Here is a 24,408-nt window from a genome sequence, read left to right on the forward strand (position 1 = left end):
AAGCTGTTTTTTAGTGTTTTTTGAAAAAAACACCCGAATCCAAAACACACCCGAATCCGACAAAAAAAATTCGGTGAGGTTTTGCCAAAACGCGTTCGAACCCAAAACACGGCCGCGGAACCGAACCCAAAACCAAAACACAAAACCCGAAAAATTTCAGGCGCTCATCTCTATTAATTAGCTGACCTTCTGATTGCATACCTCCCCCTTTGCCAGCTGATATAGTTGGATCATTTAAGAGCAATATTATCAAGGCCTGCAGTCAGGACTTGGCCTGCTTGCAATTGTCAAGAATGCATTTGTCAAGAATGTATTTTAAGGATGCAGTTAGAATCGGAGTTTGAACTGGATTTGGACTACACTAAAATCTCTAATTAAACTAGTTCCCCAAACACTGCAACTCAGGACCATTATGTGGCCTCTCCTCACCTCTGCCATGAGAACACCAGGACCAATGCCTACTACTCCTCTGTCCAAGAACATCATGACTGCCCCCGGGACTACCCCTTAAGCTGAGCAGGGAACTGAGGGGCGTGTGCATCAGGACCAGACTTTGCTGGGTCAGTTCCATTGGCCATTAGTGTGCACCCCACATTCTCCCACCCACCCACACTGCTCTCATGAGACCAGGACATTTATCATTTTCACAAAATAATGTTAGTACAGTTTTCCTGCAAACGTGTTTTTCTCTTCTCTTTCTTCTTACAGGGTATTTCCACCCCACTGTGTACTATTCCTGTAATGTGTACCTCCATTGGTTGCACACCCTGCCAGCAGTAACCTACGCAGTGCGCCCCGCATGGCTGCCTCGGAGGGTTCCCCCATGGGCAGGGTGTGCTTCATTTGGATCTTTCCATGCAGGGTATAGCATACTCCTACACACGTGCCAGTTTTCCCATACATACATTTGGCCCTTGTATGGCTCATCTCCCACTGTGTAACCTTCGTAGTGCGACCAACATGACTGCCTTATCTGGTGCGCTTATGGATGGGATGAAAAATACATGGACCTGATGTTTTTATTGGAACCCTACTCTGAACTTTAGGACTCTGCAATGTCCCCATTTTGTGTTCTCTTCTAGGGATGGACTATTCCACCCTGGGTAATCCAACGCAGTGCGCCTAAGATGGCTGCCGCACCTGGTACCTTGTGAGGGGGAATACACAACCCCTGGAGGTTATCACCCAAAGTGCTTACACCAATCATGCACTATTGTTTCTGTGTGCTTTTTTTTATTGTCTGTGTGGTTTATCTTTTGATGTAATACTTAAATCTTCTGTATTATGTGCATTGTTTGAGTTCTAGTTGGCGCCGCGGACGGCTGCCTCGGTGCTGCTCTGCCAAGCAGCCTTCGTTTTTAGTCTTACATGTATAATATGTCTAATATGTCGAGTCTATTCTACAGTTGCAATGTGCAGTATCAACTCATACGTGTAATGTTTGTAATGTATGCTACGTTTTTCCCCCTTCTTATGCTATGTATTCCCCCTTTATGTTGCTGCTTGGCGATGCATTGTACCACAAAGAATTCCTAGTGTACGCGAGTACACCTGGCCAATAAAGCAGATTCTTATTCTGATAAAAATCACCTTACAGGCATTTTAATGTACCTCAAAACCATTAGATGCTTTCATTTGCTGAAAATACTTTATTACTAGCATACTTCTACTATTAATAACAAAATGTAAAATAGGATTTTAATTACCTACCGGTAAATCCATTTCTCGTAGTCCGTAGAGGATACTGGGGTCCACATTAGTACCATGGGGTATAAACGGGTCTACTAGGAGCCTTGGGCACTTTAAGAAATCAATAGTGTGCACGTGCTCCTCCCTCTATGCCCCTCCTACCAGACTCAGTCTAGAAACTGTGCCCGAGGAGACGGACATATCTTGAGAGATGGTTTCAGAAAGGATAGTGGTGAGATTCGAACCTGCACACACAAACAAGAAGAATACCATGTTAACCCAACATGAACAAGAACAGCAACAGCTGAACCAACAGCAATACTTAACCAAGTAACCATGCAGGAAACACGAAGCTACGGACTACGAGAAAAGGATTTACTGGTAGGTAATTAATATCCTATTTTCTATTACGTCCTAGAGGATACTGGGGTCCACACTAGTACCATGGGGATGTACCAAAGCTCCCAAACCAGGTGGGAGAGTGCTGACGTTCCTGCAGAACTGACTGACCAAACTGAAGGTCCTCAGAGGCCAAAGTACCAAACTTGTAGAACTTAGCAAACGTGTTGGAACCCGACCAAGTAGCTGCTCGGCAGAGCTGTAAGGCCGAGACACCCCGGACAGCCGCCCAGGAAGAACCACCGATGGTAGAGTGGGCATGAACAGATTTAGGAAACGGCAAACCTGCCGTAGAGTAAGCATGCCGGATAGTAAGCATGATCCATCGAGCAATAGACTGCTTTGAAGCAGGACACCCAATTTCTTGGGATCATAAAGCACAAACAGTGAGTCAGATTTTCTGTGACACGCTGTCCGTTTGACATAGATTTTCAAAGCCCGCACAACATCCAGGGAGTCAGTAAGCACCGGTACCACAATAGGCTGGTTAATGTGAAACGCAGACACCACTTTTGGAAGAAACTGCTGACGAGTTCTGAGTTCAGCTCTATCTTCATGAAAAATCAAATAGGGGCTCTTGTGAGACAAGGCCCCCAATTCCGAAACACACCTCGCCGAAGCCAAGGCCAATAGTGTGACAGTCTTCCATGTAAGAAATTTTACATCTACCTCCTGTAAAGGCTCAAACCCATCTGATTGCAGAAACTGCAACACCACAAAAAGATCCCATGGTGCCGTGGGAGGCACAAAGGGCGGTTGGATGTGCAGAACCCCTTTCAAGAACGTCTGAACCTCAGGAAGGGAAGCCAACTGTTTCTGGAAGAAAATGGAAAAGTCTAAAATCTGGACTCTTACTGATCCAAGGCGTAAGCCCACATCCACTCCAGACTGCAGAAAAAGCACAAAACAACCCAGCTGAAATTCCACCGCAGGAAATTTCCTGTACTCACACCAAGAGACATATTTCCTTCAAATCCGGTGGTAATGTTTAGACGTTACCCCTTTTCTGGCTTGTATCAAGGTAGGAATTACTCCATCCGGAATCTCTTTCTGGGCTAGAATTTGACGCTCAACCTCCATGCCGTCAAATGTAGCCGCAGTAAGTCTTGATAGATGAATTGCCCTGTTGCAGAAGATCCTCTTGAAGAGGTAGAGGCCACGGATCCTCCAGAAGCAGTTCCAGTAGATCTGCGTACCAAGCCCTTCTTGGCCAATCCGGAGCAATGAGAATTGTTTGAACCCTTTCCCTTTTTATTCTTTTGAGAATTCTTGGGATCAGTGGAAGTGGAGGAAAGACTTATACCATCTGATAGACCTATGGAGTCACCACAGCGTCAACCACCACTGCCTGTGGGTCTCTTGACCTGGAGCAATACCGCTGGAGCTTCTTGTTGAGACGAGAGGCCATCATGTCGATCTGTGGAGTGCCCCGCTGATGAGTCAAGCACCCAAACACCTCCGGGTGAAGGCCCCACTCCCCTGGGTGGAGGTCGTGTCTGCTTCCTAGTTGTCCAAGCACGGAATGAAGATCGCGGACAGCACCACTGTGTGTCTCTCTGCCCAGAGGAGAATCCTTGTCACCTCTGACATTGCTGCTCTGCTCTTCATTCCGTTCTGTCGGTTTATGTACGTCACCGCTGTCACATTGTCCGACTGAACCTGGATGGCTCAATTGTGCAGAAGATGATATGCCTGCAGAAGGGCATTGTATATGGCCCTTAGTTCCAGAACGTTGATCGGAAGAACAAATGGTCCGGATCGGAAGAACGGTTTCTTGACTTGACCAGTTTCCTTGGAAGTGTTCCCCTTGGGTGACTGTTCCTCACCCTCTTTTTTTCACATTAAAAAAATATTCCTCCACGTCCTCTGACACTTTGTCAGGAATGTGCAAGACCTCTCTCATAGCTTCAATCACGGCCTGTATTGCCTGTGCTAAAGCTGCATCCTCCCCCCCTCCCCACCACTAAGTCCACCTCCCCCTCCTCTGGGTCTGAAACATCTTCATCGGTATCAGCCTGCATGATTTGGGCTAGAGTACGCTTCTGTGGACAAATAGCAGGGGTCTGAGATGCTGGGATGACCACTGAATCTCTATTCATCAGGTCATCTACAGCTGCCTTAAATATTGTGACTCCTTTTCATTTTGGGTCAATTTGTTTTAAATATTTGAAATCATCCCCTTTAATGAATCTGACCAAACAGGTTCAGATCCACTAGCCTGAGAATGTGTACTATCCAGAGTACACAGCAGTGATCCCCCAGATTGTGAAAAGCACTCTGCAGTGCATGATACACACTCCTTTGACATGATAAATGTAAAAGAACACACACAGTAAGGAATAGGTTAAAAGCACAGTTAACCCACACAGAGCCCTTCTAGGGAGACACAGAGTATCGGAGCCAGCCATACAGCACCCTTATAGCTAAAGTATAGACTTAGCTGGGTCGCAAACTAAGTACCCTTAATAGGGCTTAGTACACCAAATTATTGCTCCCCCCTTTGCTTTAACCCCCTGGTACCGCTGAGGATCTCTGGAGTCCGTATGGAGGAGCTGCGCTTTCCTGTCAGGCTGCCCGTGTAAGCTGCAGAAGGGAAACGGTGCTTGTGAGCCACTGGATCCGCTCATAGTGAAGGCCCCACTCCTGTAATGGCGTGTGGTCTTCCCACTTTTTATACTGGCTGAGGTGCATAATAAGGGTTACAGTGGTTTAAAACCCCTTTAATATGTGCCAGTTGGGGGTAATAGTAGTGGCTCCAGCCGCTCCTCACAGCGGTCACACAGTGCATCTGAAGCCTGGAGCGCAGCATGCATGCAGTGCTGTGCTCCTACCCTTATGCTGCCATTACAGCCTGTGACCCGCTAACCGGGACACAAGCCACCTACTCACCACTATTCAGTCTTCTGGCTCTGTTAGGAGTGGCGGCGTGCTGCGGGTCTGTACGCTCGCCATGCTGGGGCTTACGAATAGGACCCTCAAGAGCTCAGTGTCCTGTCAGCGGGGAACGGGACCATTAACCCTAGGAAGGTTGGGCCGTTCTTTCCCCCCACCCCCCTAAGTCCCACAAAGCAGACAGTCTGGTGCCAGCCAGACCTGCCTGAAAACAATAAAATAGAAAATAAATGCAGAAAACTCTTCAAGAGCCTCCCAAGCGTGACCGGCTCCTCCAGGCACATTTTCTAAACTGAGTCTGCTAGGAGGGGCATAAAGGGAGGAGCCAGTGCACACTATTGATTTCTTAAAGTCCCCAAGGCTCCTAGTGGACCCGTCTATACCCCATGGTACTAATGTGGACCCCAGTATCCTCTAGGACGTAAGAGAAAATACATTCATTTGATGCATTGTAAGAGCCCAAAATACTTTGCTTATGACTGCTAACAGCCTTTTATACTAGACAAACAGTGGTAGTTGCTCAATCATACCCGGAGATAATTATATCTGGTGCTAGAAAAGGGGAGGGGTCACAACCAAACAGCAGACAGAGTGCTCCCCCCCCCACCCCTGTATCCCCCCGGCACACTGACTAATACCTGTAACAATATTTGAGCCTATCTGGTAATAGAATTTCAGAGAATTTGTTACATGCATTTGCAAAGGCATGTTTAGCTGCTGAGCCACATCAAGGCTTCTCCGATATCAGCAGTCCTAACACTACATAGTAGCAGAGCCCACATAGGGCCATGTGATTTGTCTACAGTAAGGCCTCATGATAAAGGCTCATACAAACCGCATCCAGACTGAGGGCTAGCTTGCCTGAGATCCACCCCTAAGATCTCCCATTAGCACTACAAGTACCAGCATGCCTTCCAAATGCTGCTCCCATTCAATGCCTTCTCTCACATGCATACAAATAGTGGTAGCTGCTCAATCATCCCTGGAGATAATTGTATCAGGTGCTAGAAAAAAACAGTGTGCTGGGAGGATACTACGGGGGAAAAGCACCCCCCTCTCTGTATGCTGTTTGATTGTGACTCCTCCTTCCTTTTTCTTAGCGTGGGACCAACAGATTGGTGACATTTTCCTGCCTGCAGGTAGTTACTTGGAATGAGTTCTGTTATTGCTAGATAAAAATGCACATTTTTGTACTTTTTAGAACGGTTTATTGTTTCTCTTTTCTGTGCTTGTTTAGTTATATTATGACAACTTCGAAATACAAATATAATTAAACAAAATGGCTTGAAAAGACAATTTCAGGCAGAAGTCCTATTTCAAGTATACGGTGTTATTCCAATAAATCATTTCAGATTTAAAGATAGGTTCAACAAGTCTAATCCTGTTATTTCTCTTTTATTTTTAAAACCTGGACTGATTATGCAGAGGCATACTGTACAATAAGGAGATAATGAAGAAAGCTAATTACATACAATGACATGAAACAGAACAGAAGGTAAAACACTTTTTAATTAAATTTGTAAAAAAAAATTGTAGCTGATAGTGGCAAAATTGTGTGGCTTCTGTATGACCGAAGCACTATCAGTCACCAATATTAACTTAGCCATTGACAGCTGATATATTTGTGAACCATGATTATGATACTGCCTGGGCTTGTGCAGCTTCCAGTGGAAGGCAAATTTGTAATGAAGATGCAGACATTCCCACCAGGAAGCTGCACAATGCTCTTCTACAAGCCCAGACAGTATGGCAAATCATGGTTCATAATTATGGAGACATACTTTCCCCGCTATGACTGATGAAAGGGATACGATCAATTTGCTGACTGTTGGGATCCCGGCGGTCAGGATACCGATGCCGGAAGTCTGACAGCCGGCAATACCACCAGCCAGAATCCCGGCAAAACAGGACTATTCCCACTCGTGGGTGTCCACGAAACCCATAGAGTGGGATAAGATCCTGTAGCAAGCGCAGTGAGCCACCAAGCCCGCAGCATGGCAAGTGCAGTGAGTCCGCAAGGGGACTCTTTGTGCTTGCACCACTGCCAGCATTCTGGTGAGGATATGGACAGTCGGCATCCCACCCGCCGGTTAATCATACTGAATCCTGATAAAGCATAGTCTGGAGTAAATCCCCATCAAATCTAATCACAAATGGTGGTTAAGGTGCCCTGAAATATTTGTTAAATGGAGATACAGTACTAGTCTAGTAATTAATACAATCTGTTTTAGTGCAATTACACTTCTTGCTCTTAATATAATTTTTCACTATTTAAAATAATATTTATATGATAAAAAAATAATGATATGATAAGGCACATAGCTGACCTAAACTGCAGCAAAAAGTGTTATATACCATGGTAAAGACTAGTCTGCTGACTGCTAGCAAAAAAATGATTTGAATTGATTTAAAAAGTCTGATTATGGCGTAACACCTGTTACCTAGAAATGTATGCAATGCATGAAATTCATGGTTTCAGATTACAGTCAACTATTAACGTTAAACATTATGTGGCACAGTACAGGGGTGGATCAGCCATAGGTCCCACAGGGTAGATTCCCGGTGGGCCTATGTGCATGTAGGGCCTGTTGTAATTGTTGACATGTAAGGAATGGTGCTGCCACCATGTTTACACGGTATCTCTCTGGTGTGAAGTGAAGTGAGGCCACTTCTACAAATTTCCCCAGGTCCACTTTCAGTTCCCAATTTGCCCCTGCCCAATTTTGAAAGAAGGAGCAATGGAATATGTTAACACTACATAAATGTTAATAAATAAATGATCATTAGAAATCCTCTTGGTGTCACAGGGCCTTTCAAACAGCAGTTGAAATTTGAAACAAATTGTAATTCCAAAAGCTCTATTACAGTATACATGTTTCTCCCTTTGGAGAATTTGTTTTATTGTTTTCCAGGGGTGCCAATGTGTGTGTTTTTTTTCCTGTGGGTGACAATGTGTTTTATTTTTTTCTTGTGCAATTTTTTTCCTCTGCGCTTGCATCTGAGTTGCACCGCACATGCATGCACCGCAATGGTGGTCGAACACAGTACCAATACAGAGTCAGACACACGCTCCAAGAAGTGTATTAGAAATGTGTTGGGCATTCCTGGGTGGTTACAGGGGGTTGTGTAATCGGACGCAGATATAACATAGTATGGGTGTGTTTCTGTAGTATGGGCATGTTGCTGAAGTGGTTGCATATACAAAATGTTGAATTGCTCACATTGGAGGCCATACTGAGATGGATGATCTGCACATAGCATAGGGCTGGTGAAAGTTTCAATTATGCGACCGATGGTGGCGGCTAAAGACGCAAAGCATGATTGCAGCATTTGTAGACACTAAAAGTTGGTGCTTCAGTCCTTGTATATTTAAATGCACGGATGTACACCAGGGAAGGGCATTGCAGCATTTACTAGCATAAAATCACAGATGCAACTGCAGCAAAAGATGCAAGGAAGGCCGCAACTGCATCCAACTCAGAATTGACGCTATGAGGAGGAATCCTGCCGCCACAACAAAACCCACCCACATTATGGCTTATTCCTTACATTTCCTGGGCTGGTTTTCCTTCCCAACCCACTCCTGTCATAGTGGTCAGCATTATTGCACTGGTATCATCAATTTAATTTCAACCAGGTGTGCAGCTTGCATGTTCTCTTAGTGTTTGTGTGAGTTTCCCCCCGCTATTCCATTTTCTTTCACAATACAAAAACATACTTGTGCTGTAGTTTGATTGTGTTCTGATGAAAAATTCAATGTGAAGTGTGTTTATCCAATGTGGAATGGATTATGGATTGTAAAATGTACTAGGGCAGGGACCAGCAGCGTCTGCAGTGTCAACCACTCAGTGCAGGGAAGGGGGGCACTTAGCACATATATTATACAGCATAACATGAATGTTAGTGCTGGCTGGTTACCTCAGCGATCGGCAGTGTTGTGTTTGCACCCAGACTCAGCACTATATGTTCACCATATAAAAAAAAAATGTTACTAAAGAAATTACAGTAATTATTATTATGGTATTATTAGATTGGGGTATTCAGTTACCATTGTATCGCCAGGGGTTATTCTATTAGCCCCAATGCTGCGCACTCCTCCCCACGATGCCAGCAGTTATTGGGGATTATACTTCGGGTGCCTGAGACACCTGAAGCATAATCCACGATAAGTGACCAGCCGGAGCCATAATAACACATGGTCGCAGGTCCAATTTTGGTTGATTAAAATGGCCTCTAATTAGATACTGTGATAAATTGATCACGATATCTATCCGCTGAAATGGCATTGGGGCTAATTGGACACCCACTTAATAGTATTGATTGTGTTTAAACATCACACCCAGCCTTATTACAAACTAGCTGTTCTACCCATTCTTCGCACAGGAGTTTCTGATTTTCACGGTTTTAAATATAAATGAGTGTTGATAATCTGGTAAATCTATAGAGATGTAAATTTAAGATGTCTTAATATAATTATTAATTCATGGGTCTTGGCGTTACCTGAGGAGCACCCGTAGCAGATACGGTGAAAAATGACAGGACCATTATGTAGTTTATTAAATTCTACCCACTGGAAGTGCAATCCCAATTTTGATCCGATTGTCCGTTTGACCGTTATCGTTCACACAACGCAAGCCACGCATCGGTGATGACGTCATTATGTCAACCCCCTGTTCATCCCCTTAAGGGAGGTTTATTACAATTCTAATTACGTAGTTTTCCTATTTCCCACCTGAAGAATACCTGTTAGATTTCAGCTTCCTAACATATCAGGAACTAAGAGAATAAGTGATGAGTCAGTGAGTCAGTGAGTGAGGGCTTTCACATTTATAGATATTACAGTGTGTTTATTTAATTAGCTAGTAACATGAACTAACTTGCTCACTGTAATAAATAATAAATTATTTCATAAGAATGTACCGATTGTTTAATTCATTTGACATGAGCTGTACATCATTTTCATATGTGTAAGCATTCCTTACCATCACTTTTCTACCACAACATCTCAGTATGTTCAATGCAGGAATATTATTTAAATTTAAAAATAAATATATGACAAATCTCAATTATTATTATTACACAGTTGTATTATTCTTAAAACATACACACTGACTACACCAGACAAACGTTTTTGTTGATGATCACATATTTTTTAAACAGTTATTTAAAACATTTGTGTTTATTCTGTTGTAGATTGTCCCAGTACCAGAGCAGTTCACTGGGCTTGTACTGGTGGGATGTGACTAATTTGCTGTATGTACATGGGGAATAGCTAACTTTCCAGTGGTTGAAATCACTTTCCTTAGGCGGGGGTACAGGCACAATGCCCAATTTGTCTAGGCATATGCCAACATACACATCCTCTAAGTGAAGCATTTTAATGCTTCCAGAAATGTTAATTATTTCTTCTGCCAGATCTCCAGAAAACACATATCCAGTTCCTGAGCAAAAGACAGGGTATCTATCACCTGGGTACAATTCTGGTGGCATGTACCATTTACTTTCTGCATTTCGATTGGGTATATAATCTCGCATTAAATACCCTGTAAAGTATTTGATTCTTGGTGGTTGGTCGGGCTTCAAGAGATTAGTTATTAAATATTCTGTGTTTACAAACATGTCACTGTCTATCTTCATGACATATGGGACTTGTGGACAGTATGTTGCTATCCAGTCCAATCCCATCAAAGTCTTAAGAGTTAGGTTGTTGTACGTGTCCATAAAATCCTGCTGTATTATATCATTATACTGCTGACTTTCATTCAGAAGAGTCTGTTTTGTTTCATTAGTCAAATCAGTATCCTTTCCCAATAGAAATAACCTCAGTGTATGGACCCCAGGCAAAAGATCTTCTTTTCCCCAGGTTTGTCTGATAGCGTGACGAGCTTCCTGTTGCCATGTTTGTATTGCTATAAGCAAAATAAGAAAAGGACTTTTCTTTTGACATTTATTAGGCTCATTAATAATGTATCTGTAATGATGGAAGTCTTGAGATTTTACAAGGTTCTCCAACAGCATTGGACTTGTTTGACTAGTTCTAGAACTGACCTGAAAAGAATTGCGTGCTTGAAGATTTTCTGTTACAACACTTCTCCTTGGGAACCATTCATAATTGTTTACAGTCAACAACATGAAGACCAGGAAAGCAAAAGTAAAAAATCCAGATACAATGCCGTAGAACATTAAACGCTTGGTTGTCAGTTTCAACCTTAAAGTGCAGCAGTGATGTTTTCTTTGGGAAATCATGATGACAATGCTGAGGAGCAACATGCAGTTTCACAGTGATGGCATTAAGAAGCTTCAAATCTAGATGCACAATCTGGAAAACATAAGAAAACGTATCATTGTAAATCGTGAAACTTTTTCTCCTACACAAAGAAGTGATATCAGAAACAGTTGGGTCTCTTGCAAGTCTTGAATTTGCATGTGGGGTAATTTTTGGCCCCTTACATAAGGAAATTATTTGAAAGACTTTAATATGAAGTATGAAAGTATCTCACATGTGTTCATATTTTGAAGAACAACACAACATATAATGTTCCACAACCGGACAATCCCACCAGAAGTGGACCACATCCTCTCATTCAGTACCTAAGAGGCATTATTAATTTGACTCGGCAGCTTCCGTTGTAATTTCAGTTTAGAACAGGCATAGATGGGACCCACATTTGAAGAGCATGTTGGTTCCTATGATGCCATCAGGGGGAACTAGGGGTGACTCCTGGCAAGCTGTCTCTCAATTTAGATATATTTTTGTATGTGCTAATATCATGTAGTCTTACATTAGACAATTATATGGCCCAGAGTGGGTACTGTTATGATGTAGTGTAGGGACCTCCAGTATTCAGAAAGACTGTGACGTTTGGCATGGAGGCTTACCATATTTTTGCAAATATACATAACTTAGTACCTCATTCAGTAAGGATTGCAAAGTTTGCAAAAAGTAATCTGGCTGATTATCAAACGACTGCGCATGCACAACATTCACATTGCGCACACGTGAGTAAAAATAGCGACAGTAATTGCGTACACATCGTGATCGCAAAGTAGCCGGTGTTTGACTCACAGGAAGCCAGTGTTTCTCTTGTGTTGCAAGTATTGTGGATGGCCTTGCCTGGCGCACATAGGAAAAATCTTTAATGTTCCGGGAATTGCGTATGGTTTTGCGATCAGCCCGCATATTGCGATGCATTCATAATTTCTGCAATGGGCGTTTTTTCTGTTACATATCTGGCTTCTAAACCTTAGGGGCTCTTTGCACCACCCAAAGAACCCTTGAGTGTTGTATCTGTCAGCTGGGTGATTGGCATACAGTATATCTAGGGTCATCTCTTATATCAGCAGAGCATAGGTGCCGCCATCTGTACACCTATCATCTCTCTGATCACCAACCAGAAGCAATTCTAGGATCAGTTGACCCAAGAAGCCTATATGTAGTGATTATAAACTACACTGCTCAAAAAAATAAAGGGAACACTTAAACAACACAATGTAACTACAAGTCAATCACACTTCTGTGAAATCAAACTGTCCAATTAGGATGCAACACTGATTGAAAATCAATTTTACATGCTGTTGTGCAAATAAAATAGACAACAGGTGGAAATTATAGGCAATTAGCAAGACACCCCCAATAAAGGAGTTGTTCTGCAGGTGGTGACCACAGACCACTTCTCAGCTCCTATGCTTTCTGGCTGATGTTTTGGTCACTTTTGAAAGCTGGCGGTGCTTTCACTCTAGTGGTAGCATGAGACGGAGTCTACAAACCACACAATGGCTCAGGTAGTGCAGCTCATCCAGGATGGCACATCAATGCGAGCTGTGGAAAGAAGGTTTGCTGTGTCTGTCAGCGTAGTGTCCAGAGCATGGAGGCGCTACCAGGAGACAGGCCAGTACATTAGGAGACGTGGAGGAGGCCGTAGGAGGGCAACAACCCAGCAGCAGGACCGCTACCTCCGCCTTTGTGCAAGGAGGAACAGGAGGAGCACTGCCAGAGCCCTGCAAAATGACCTCCAGCAAGCCACAAATGTGCATGTGTCTACTCAAACGATCAGAAACAGACTCCATGAGGGTGGTATGAGGGCCCGACGTCCACAGGTGGGGGTTGTGCTTACAGCCCAACACCGTGCAGGACGTTTGGCATTTGCCAGAGAACACCAAGATTGGTAAATTTGCCACTGATGAAAGCAAGTTCTCACTGAGGACATGTGACAGACGTGACAGAGTCTGGAGATGCCAAGGAGAACGTTCTGCTGCCTGCATCATCCTCCAGCATGACCGGTTTGGCAGTGGGTCAGTAATGGTGTGGGGTGACATTTCTTTGGGGGGCCACACAGCCCTCCATGTGCTCGCCAGAAGTAGCCTGACTGCCATTAGGTACCAAGATGAGATCCTCAGACCCCTTGTGAGACCATATGCTGGTGCGGTTGGCCCTGGGTTCCTCCTAATGCAGGACAATGCTAGACCTCATGTGGCTGGAGTGTGTCAGCAGTTCCTGCAAGACGAAGGCATTGATGCTATGGACTGGCCCGCCCGTTCCCCAGACCTGAATCCAATTGAGCACATCTGGGACATCATGTCGCGCTCCATCCACCAACGCCACCTTGCACCACAGACTGTCCAGGAGTTGGTGGATGCTTTACTCCAGGTCTGGGAGGAGATCCCTCAGGAGATCATCCGCCACCTCATCAGGAGCATGCCCAGGCGTTGTAGGGAGGTCATACAGGCACGTGGAGGCCACACACACTACTGAGCCTCATTTTGACTTGTTTTAAGGACATTACATCAAAGTTGGATCAGCCTGTAGTGTGTTTTTCCACTTTAATTTTGAGCGTGACTCTAAATCCAGACCTCCATGGGTTAATAAATTTGATTTCCATTGATAATTTTTGTGTGATTTTGTTGTCAGCACATTCAACTATGTAAAGAACAAAGTATTTAATAAGAATATTTCATTCATTCAGATCTAGGATGTGTTATTTTAGTGTTCCCTTTATTTTTTTGAGCAGTGTATTTTGTTATTTTATTGAGCTTTGTATAGTCTTTTCTAATAGACAGCACATTTTGGTAATTACATTTTTATTGCCACTTAAAACAATCCCAAAGCGCAGTGATACTCTGTATATATAGCTCTATATGTGTCAATTTCCCCCACAACATAGTTCTATTTAAAGTGAAAGCAGTCAGTATCCTTGCTGTTGGAATCCCCACAGTTAGAATACTGATCCTATTCTAAATGCTGACACTGGCATCCTGAATGGACGCACCATCCCGGCGCCGGAATACCGACAGCCAGAATCCCAAACAAAGATAGACCGTGGTGCACCACAGGTAAGCCGTGTGGATGGGGGGAGGTTAAGTTTGGGATGCGGGGGGGAGGGTTAGGGTTAGGCTGTGTCCCGGGGGTTAGGCAGCGGGGAGGGAGGGTTAGGCAACCCCCTCGGAGGGTTGGGTTGGGCTGTGGGGAACACGGGGTAAGGTTTAGGCACCTCCGGGGGCTGGTTAGGGTTAGTTAACAAGGGAGAGGTTAGTGTTAGGCTGCAGGTAGGGAGGGTTAGGGTTAGGGGGTTGCAAAGAACACCCCTTACTCACTCCTGTCGGCTTCTTCAAAATCAGGATCTCGGCATCGGTATTTCAAGCGTCGGGATTTCATGCGCGGTGATCTTATACTTATCCCATTCAAAGGAGTCTTTTAATTAAAGGAATCCTGCTTTTTTGCATGAATAATCGTAATAAATTACTGGTGAGATTATATGCAATGTGAGTTTTCTAGCGGAACCTTTTATTTACACTTCTAATACTCTCTCTCACCCCATACATCTCTCTCACTCTCTTTCCATGTCGCTCCCTCTCCTTCCCCATGTCTCTCTCTATGGGCATGTTTCAATTGAACGCGAATTGAATAGCGCTGGAATGTCCCAGTGCTATTCAATCCAGTGCGGTGTTTAGTCTGACCAGCGGATATTCAACAGAACTAGTGCCGTGATGCTGTTTTATGCTCTAGCGCGGTGCAAACAGCATCGCGATAGGGCACTTATGTTGAAGAATGCCCGTTCTTGCACCTAACCACCCTGTTTAAGGCATGCATGCTGAATTGTATAGCACCGTGACCTCCTTTTTAGCGCTATTCAATTCACGTTCAATTGAATTTCCCCTTATGACTCTCCCCCTCACTCTCGCCATGCCTCTCTCTCTCTCTTTCCCCAGGTCTCTCTACCAGTGCCTCTCTCTCTCCTTTCCCATACCTACCTCTTCTTCCCTGTGCCTCTCCCTCTCTCTTTCCCCATACACCCTTCTCTCTCTCCCATGTCTCCCTCTCTCTCTCTGCCTTTGGTCTATCTGTGTCTCTTGCCCATATCTCCTCTCTCTCTCTCTCTCTCTCTCTCTCTCTCTCTCTCTCTGTCTCTCTCTTTCTCCCATGTCTCCTCATCTCTCTGTACTGGTCTCTGTCTGTCTCTCTCTCTCTCTCTCTCTCTCTCTTCCATGTCTCCATCTCTCTCTCTGCCCCTGGTTTCTGTCCATCTCTCTCTCCCATGTCTCCCTCTCTCTCTCTGTCCCAGGTCACTCTTTCTCTCCCATGTCTCCCCCCCTCTGCCCTTTACAAATATGAACCAGCTAAATGGTTGTTTTATTCAAGAATATATCAAAGAACTCATGTAAATGGATGTTTCATAGTTTCAACAAATGGAATATGTCCATCTTCAAGTCTTAGCAAAGTTAAGATTTTCTTATTAAATATGTTATGACTTGGCATGTCTTACGGTATTAGAATATATAACTGAGATTATAAATTAACCACTTTTTTCCCAAAATATTCAACTCAATAAATTGAGATATAAATTGCATACTTTGTTTGCTCCATGCAAAGCTGTAACTAGACATTCTGGTGCCCTGTGTCAGATAGAGTGTATGCGCACCCCCCTTATTTAAAAAAAAAAAGTGACATTAGGCATGCCCCAAAGGTGTGCACCCGAAAAAGTGGCAAGGCTTCATGGGGAAGGGGTATATATAACTACCTCCCTCATACTTTTATTCAGACGTTGTAGTAAATATGCCCCAGGCACCAATTGTCAAAAACATCTCCATTATGGATTTAGCACTCTCATGCAGTGAATTCCATATCAACCTGATGAAACTGTACTGATACATGACTGTGTACATACATAGCAATAAGTGCTGTATATCTTCTCAGCTATAATGGCTGGCATACAATCAGGTATAATGGCTGGCATACAAACATCAGTGGCACAAACAAAACATATGGCTTTGCCTCTTATCATAGAGAATTGTGCTGCTTAAAACAGGCTTGGGCAACATGTGGCTCCAATGGTTCTTTTCAGACACAAGTCCCAGCACATCACTGCTCAGAGAGTGGTCACAGCTATAGGTCTATTATTCCTGGCTGGAGCATACACAGGGTGTATGGGAAAACTAAAATTCCCATCATACTGTGCTCTAATGGAGACCTGCCACCAGGGGTGGCTGGCCTGTTCAGATGGTTTGCTGCGGTCCCCCCTTGCTCCCCTTACTGGCCATACTCCCCCTAACGCTGGGTAACCACAGCCGCTACAGCTCAAGCCAGAGTCATGGTGATGAAGTTGCTGTGCGCCACCCACTATAACAACAGCTGAGCAAGGGTCATCCTCTGTTTGGCTGTTGTGTTTCTGTGCTGCTACGGAAGAGGTGGACCCGGTGTGAGTGTGAGGAGAGCGGCTTCCACTGGTCTGCCTCTGGCTCGGACATGCATGGATCATTTTCCGGATATGGTTACCTTCAGTAGTGTATTAGAAATTTAATGGGCGCTGGCTAATCAGAGCAGATGTAGCATAGTATGGCTGTGATATTGGAGTGACAATAGAGTGACATGGGCATGTTGCTGAAAGTGGATGCATACAGAGGTGCTGGATCAGCACCTCACATTGCAGGCCATACTCAGACGGTTGAGCTGCACCTAGCATAGGGCTGCTGCAAGTGTCAATGGTGCGAGCGACACACAAAGCATGATTGCAGCATCTGTAAACACTGACAGTCCTGCATATTTGGACACAGATATATACCAGGGAAGGGCTCTATAGCAGTATAAGCATAACGTCACAGACACAATTGCTGCAAAAGATCCAAGGATGGTTGCAATTATATCCAACCAGTTGCAGATTTTTCCTGTGAGCTGCAGGACTGCAGCTCCCCAGTAACCTCTGCCACTTAAGTGAGCTCAACTGAGCCAGTTGTAGTCTGTGACTGCACTGGTTTCACTGTGACTGGCAGTGACTTCCTATTGAAAGTGCTACAAGCCAACACCACAGGACAGGCAATCTGATTTGGAGGTGTTTCCATCCTCTGGGACTGTCAGACTGGACTGTGATTTGCAGAGAGCATGCATCCAGTAGGAAGCCAATCCCTGCCTGATCGTCAACCGTAGCTGGCTTCTATGGTCTGCAGCCGATGCAGTCCATAGTAACTGGGTTTTTGTGCCTCTTCCCCAGCATATGGCCCCCCACCCCTCTCTTTCTTTGCACTTGTGCACATGCCAAACCCATTGCGCATGTGCAGGGACCCGGATGTCTCCTTGCTTCCTACTCCTTTCTGGGCATGGGAAGTGGCAGCCCCTCTACCCTAAACAGGTAGGAGCCGCCACTCCATCCAAATCAGAATCAGGACCTATGAGGAGGGATACCACCCTGCTCAACAGCCTCCACCCCTTCATCAGACTCTGCCTCCATCAGGGCTGCATCCAGAAATTTGCCGGGCTGGTTTTCTATCCCATTCCGCCAGATTACCACTACTCACTAAACATATATGTACCATGGTATTATACCACTGAAAACATTAAAGAGGTTATTTATGGTGAACATGTGTTGAACCGTTGCTGGTTATACCCTCTATATTCATCTATTACTTGAAGAAGGAAACTGCTGTGAGAAAATAAATAGATGCCATACTGTATGTCACTGAGCCATGAGTGAATGTAAGTGGTTTTAGATTTATACATTAAGGTTGTAATACACCACAATCTTGTGCATACTAAGTGGATATATATGCACAAATGTGTTGTCCCAAGTATGCCCATTACTTCATACCAATGCCTGGGTGGAGGCACTGATAATAAAAGGTACACCACTTAACGAGAGTTTAAGGGTGGGTCCAATTGAAGCATAAAGGAAATTAGTAACCTGAAGTAGAGTAGGTAGATTTATCCCTTTATCATGAAGTAATTTTTTTAAGGAGTACAAGTGGAATTGTTACCCATATGAAGCAATCTGCTACTAGCTATAATTTGTATAGAAAAGTTTATAAAGTTATATCTAGAAGATCATTGGTTGCTGTGGGCAACTTCTCCATCTGTCATCTTCTTAGGAGATTTGATACATCTTCTTAGAGACATCGTCTGTATGCAGTCCCTCACTCCTGCTGATCTTTGCACAAACGCAGTTGGAATTTTTTTTTAATTTTGGTACTTTAGGGGTAAATTTACCAAATGGCAGTTTTGCTATTAATTCCAAACTATCAGACAGTGATAATAGCATTTACTAAGCATCAGTTTTCAGCATAAATGCAAAAATGCCATCGATGTACATTATTCAAAGCCTAAACATCCTGTCCACTCACAATTATCCAGAAGTCACTGGCAAATACAGTGGCACTTCCGAAACTGATTTAAAAAAAAAAAAGGTGAAAAAACGGACGAAAAAAAATAACAAACTTCCTGGTGTTTTTCTATTGGATTTAACATATCACCCTGTATAAAATTGCACAAATTGTTAATAGGGTATTGTGAAATGGCTGAAGTTAGGAGCACCACCTGACAAAACTAGGCAAATACAAAATAGACAAAATATCCTTAATGAAAAACCCAAACTTACACCATTAAGCTGCATCCCATTAGGTCAAAAATACCTTATGAAATCCTGAGCTAAAAAGGAATAGCGGGCCACCATGTCCATGAAAAACAAAACAACTGATAAACAATAACTTTAACATTCTTTCTAGCTCTAAGTCTATATGATTCCTGGACCCATGCCACATCAAACCAGACTACATGCACCCCTGCCATCTATCCCTAACCTCGACCAAAATAACAAACTCCAAACCCTTCACCCACCCAACATGAAGTGCCAAACAATCAGGCTTACCCCACCATCTCCCAGATGACACAAGCAAATCTAAGAGAGCCTCGTAATGCAAAACCTTAAAGCTGCATTTTTTTGTCTACCTCATAAAATCTCAACACATCTTGCCAAACCTTGTCACTTGGCCCAATCAATGTAATAGTGACCTACAACCAAGACCTACTCATCTGGATCCTCTTCAACTGTGAACAAACAAATCCTAGCAGTGAGTCACCACACCAAATCCAACCAGAAAGGAAAAGACACGTGACAACCAGTAAGCAATCAACAACATAAAACTAGCCAGGGCAAGCAACCCAAACAAACAAGAAAATTCAAAAACCTCCTGCGAACTCAAGTTAGGCTGAATTGTGGTCCCAGAGAGGATCAAATCACCCCTACTTACTAGTTATTCTAAAAACTGGATGGTAAAGACTGTTTAAGGTCATCATAGGGAATGCAAGCTATAACTTGTCGCAACTTAAATAAGACTAGTACTGTATGCAGAAGATCTCCACCTCCCAAGAGCTTGAATGGAAGTTGGGGCCATGCAAGTAGCTAAAAGAATGCACACAATATTTTGTACTATCCAAATCCAACACAACTAAGCAACGGTGAAAAACCTCTGCAAACTGTAACTTCGAACGGAGAGCTAACCTCCAGAGGGACGCAAACTAATATAAGAAGTGGAGAGCTGGAATGGGCACACCAAAGCATCACTGTGTACAAAAAAATCTAACCCAACACCCCCTACCCAACTGGTCAGTTTTGAATTTATGCAACTTACAAAGAACAGAAGAATAGCTATCTAAATCTTCACGAAAAAAGCAACCCAGAAGAAAATTATGCTGTGCTTTAATTGACCAACTCATCAATATGAAAAGCCCAGAAAAAAGCAACAGAAAAACCAAATGCTAATTCGAAAGCATCTGAATCCAAATTACCGAACATATTAATCAATGCCCGCAACAACTGCAAATCAATAGGGTTATGAGAATCAGCTCAGGCAAGGGGACTTACTTTGCCCAGCCCTTAAGAGTCTTCATAAGCACTAAGAATTTAGTGGGATCAGGCAAACTATGATCTTACAAAAGAAAGGAATCCCTGACAGCTCTATAGACATTTAAACATTAGAGTGACCCAATAATGCTCCTAAACAAAATCTAACAAAATCTACCCCTGGCAAAGAAAGCCTACCGATCATGCCAGACTGCATTAACATAAAAACATAGAAACAGAGAATTTGACGGCAGAAAAGAACCACTTGACCCATCTAATCTGCCCCTTTTTTATGCTTTAGGTAATCTCAACACTTTTTGATCTTAAATTCTGTGTAAGGATATTCACATTCAATATTCCAAGCATGTTTAATTTGCTCTACTGTCTTAGATTTGCCACCTCTGATGGAAGGCTATTTTACTTATCCACTACCCTTTCTGTGAAGTAATTTTTCCTTACATTTCCTATGAACCTGTCTCCCTTGAGTTTCAATGTATGTCCTTGGGTTCTAATACTCAAGATGTATAGCAAAGTAGCTGGGGCCAATGACTTCCTTGCAAGACCATCTATTTCAGAAAGCCTGACGAAAGGGGACCCATTGATTATTAACAGCATGGAAAAAGCCTGACTTGTCACACCAGAAAACAATATTCTGATAATAATTTTCACTACCAAAGCTCTGCTCCACTGCCACTATATTCAAAACAATTCTAACAACAACAATTTTACAGTAAAGCCCTCAGCATGGCAACATGGAAGCCATGCATGATTCCCCATTAAAATAGGCACTAAAACTGGATGACCCAGCTACAGTATATCAGGAAAAAGCTGTAGGGTAAAATTAGACATGGCAGTGAAGATGAAATCGTCTCACCATAGAAACAGACCTAAAACTTGGCCCAAACCTGAAGGCCAACTTTTGTCTCTCTAGTCAAGAGAAAGTTATGATTTGGCTTGGTCGCACTAGACATGACCCTCTACAACTTTCGACAAAAACCCATCCCCATGGGAATAATGCAACACACAAAATTAAACAAACCTATCAACGATTGCACAATGCACCAATAAACCTTCTAAACCCATGAACACACACAGATGGCAACAACCAGCACAAGTAAATAGGATAAACATCAAGTAGGATCCTCCATCTTATTATGTGCTACTGGCACACAGAAACTGAAACAAAGTTTACTCAGAAAATAGTACAACCGCACAGACATCACTCCCTCCTGGACCAATGAAAATAAAGTTGTATAAATAATGGGCAATGCCCATGTGACCAGTGCCAGCTTGTATGCACTAGTATAGAAATGAACTGAACTTCTCAAATTGGCACAGGAAACTATAGAGTCCACAGACATACATTTATTAACATAAAATTACATATCCACCTTAAAGCCCATATATTGCATGGACCCTAGATGCAAATGAACGGAACTTGAAGGCTGAAGCAATATCAAGTTTTGCTAACAGTTCCCCATGCCACAACTACAAATCAGCACCAAGGCTAAATCAAACAACTGATAGGTTACTCTACAGGCCAATTTGGAAATTGCATTTTTCACAAGACCAGCTTGGGGCCAAGAAAAATGCAGAATAAGCATGAACTTCCCTGGGGTCTTCTAAAGAACCACCCTAAAAGGAGAAATGCATAAGTCCAGTAATGGAATATAAGCACATCAAGCTCAAATGCACTTCAGCATCAGCCTTCAATTGACCAACCTCTGCAATTTCCTAGCAGATTGCAAATTGAAGTGAACTAACAATGGGTAAGCAAAATCAAAGAGAAAACCATTAAGTGAGAACAGTGTCAGTCTGAGACTGACACCAATTTAACCATTTACATAATTGCTCCAAACAAACTCGTGAGAATACCTAATCTACTGTCTGAATTGACCACGCCCTGTAGATGCTTAAAAACCACTTGGTGTCCGGACCAGCTCCACACACACTGGTCATGAAGAAGTGGCTGGGTAGGCAGCCAATAGCTCAAGGGTGCACTGTGGGAAGTGGTACAGGACCTCAGCAGTAGCTGGGGTACACAGAACAGCCAACAGTATCAGTAGCATTCCAGAGAACTGCATCCTAGTGTGGCACTGCTGATTAGTAAAATGGTTAGTTTTCAGACCAGTATCTATTGCAACACTCCTTCCATGCACCTTGGAATTATTGCCCCTTTCTTTCCCTGTCCCCGATACTTATTGAACCCTGGATTCTGGATTTCTTCCTTTTATTTTTTGTGTAAACTGTTTTTATTAAACTCGGTTCAAAAAAGAGTAATCATGTACATTAATAAAATCGGCATTTGATACTAAACCAGAGTCGTATACAATTTTTCCAAAATAGTAGAAAACATTAAGAAAAGAATAGAAGAGAGAAGAGAATATGCTAGAATGATTTCCAGCATAGGAGGAAAGAATAAATCAGAATAACAAGAGGGGGGGGGGGGGAGTAGTGGTGGAAAAGTAAGGGGTCTGAGAACTGGGGAGTCCCAGAGACCAATAAGACAGAATCAAGAAAAATAGACCATATGTGCAGTAACAGCCTGGGTCGTAGAGCAATTGTGAGATCAACTACCAGATGGAGTCAAGGAGCAGCCACCAGCAATATAATTTTGGTATAACGGAGTACTTTTGAATTCCAGCCAAGGAGACCAGATTGCCGAGAATTCCGAAACATTGCCCCTTGTAAAGGTAATAATGTCCTCCATCTCCATGTAGTAGTCAATCCTCTTAAACCAATCTCTCACCGAAGGGGCCCTAGTTGATTTCCAGAGCATAGGTATGACCGCTTTAGCAGCATTATTGAGATGTCTAAGTGTTGAGTGTTTATATGTCTTGGCATCTGCTGTGGTGATATTTAGTAACCAGAACCCTGGATCTTTGGGTATATCGCCCTCCAGAATTGCTGCGGTACATTTAAATATATCAGTCCAGAAAGTGGAGATCATCGGGCATTCCCACCATATATGAAGAAAGCTACCTATATGAGACCCGCATCTCCAGCAAGTGTTGGGTATTGTAGGGAACATTTTGTGCAATATCACAGGAATCCAATACCAGCGGTATATAATTTTAAAAAGAGTCTTGAGCGTATCCAAGCACGTAGAGCTAGCGTGAGCATTACGAAATATAGCCCCCCAATCCAGGTCAGAATTCGTTCCCTGTAGGTCCCTCTCCCAGGCCGCCTCAAATGAGGGAGGACTGGCAAAGAGACCCTCAATAAGGGCAGCATAGAGCTGGGAAATGATAAAGCTAATTATTTATCTTATAACATTCACTATATATTGGTAAGAGACTCAGTACGCAATGGGCGTACGGGGTACCGTAATGGTACGCATTTAGCGTAGCAGACGCTAGGCCGTGGTCGAGACGCACGAGCGGCACGTTCGCTCACGGCTTACGCTGGGTATCGAGCACGCTACAGGCGGCCCGAGCACCGTAATGCTACGCTACTAGCGTAGCGGACGCTGTGCCCACGTGAGGAACACGAGCGGCGCAGACGCTCACAGGATGACACACAGTAAACCTTGTATGCAACACACTGAAAGGCTAAGCCTATACTGTAAACCTTGGTCTTGTAATGTAAACACAATGTAACGCTGATTAACCTCTATTACATAAAAGCTACTTGAGCGATCGAGACGCTCAGAATCCCTCTATACTCGCTAGAGAAACACAGACACCTTGCTGAGGTTCCAACACCTTTACTAACGAGTTTTAGCTATGTAAAAAGGGGAAAACAGTTAACAGCTTATACACTACAGCACTAACATAAAACACCTAAATAGAATAACTGAAAATATACAATATACAACAGTGTCTTAATCCTATATAATAACAGAGAGAGAGAGAGAGTATGGCAAATACAAACAGAGAATAAGTTGGTTACAGAGAAAAACTTACACACTGGGGAATGATCGTTAGCGCAGTCCTGGAACCAGCTCTCTAGTTAGTCAATGATGAAAACCGTTGTGGAGAGTAGACTGAGCGGGCCCTGGCTGGCTGTTCTTATATACACTACATACAGTACACTACAAAGGGCCCTACAATCTCATTGTTCATTGGACACAGGAATCTGTCTTCACATTATAACAAAAGGTCAAAGGTTGATTCGAACAAGTGGGCTGTGACTATTTCAAACTGCTCAGGTGGGAGGGAATCTCAGGATTCCCGCCGCATGGATAATGAACTGCAAATACAGTAAATGTCCATAAACTTCTTATAAACATAACTATAAGCAGGAGCGATTAATCTCTTTCAAACCAACACCGGAATGTTACTGATAATATACTCTTCCGTTGCATACTAAACACCACTGCTCA

General features: G+C 43.4%; 1 protein-coding gene across 4 annotated transcripts in view; it reads right to left on the reverse strand.

Annotated features, from left to right (window-relative positions):
• Positions 1-24,408, reverse strand: part of LOC134957945 (beta-1,3-galactosyltransferase 2-like) — a 492,768-nt gene that overhangs the window by 186,406 nt on the left and 281,954 nt on the right. For 3 of the 4 annotated variants that reach the window (XM_063940198.1, XM_063940199.1, XM_063940200.1), the window contains one exon: positions 9,844-11,299. The exons of the other annotated variant lie outside the window; for it this stretch is intronic. In XM_063940198.1, coding sequence (XP_063796268.1) covers positions 10,141-11,250 — 1,110 coding nt within the window. In that variant the 5' untranslated portion in view covers positions 11,251-11,299 and the 3' untranslated portion in view covers positions 9,844-10,140. Of the gene's footprint in view, positions 1-9,843; positions 11,300-24,408 lie in introns of those variants that run through there. 4 annotated transcript variants of the gene reach the window in all.

This window comes from Pseudophryne corroboree, chromosome 9, assembly GCF_028390025.1.
Source record: "Pseudophryne corroboree isolate aPseCor3 chromosome 9, aPseCor3.hap2, whole genome shotgun sequence".
NCBI classification, from domain to species: domain Eukaryota; kingdom Metazoa; phylum Chordata; class Amphibia; order Anura; family Myobatrachidae; genus Pseudophryne; species Pseudophryne corroboree.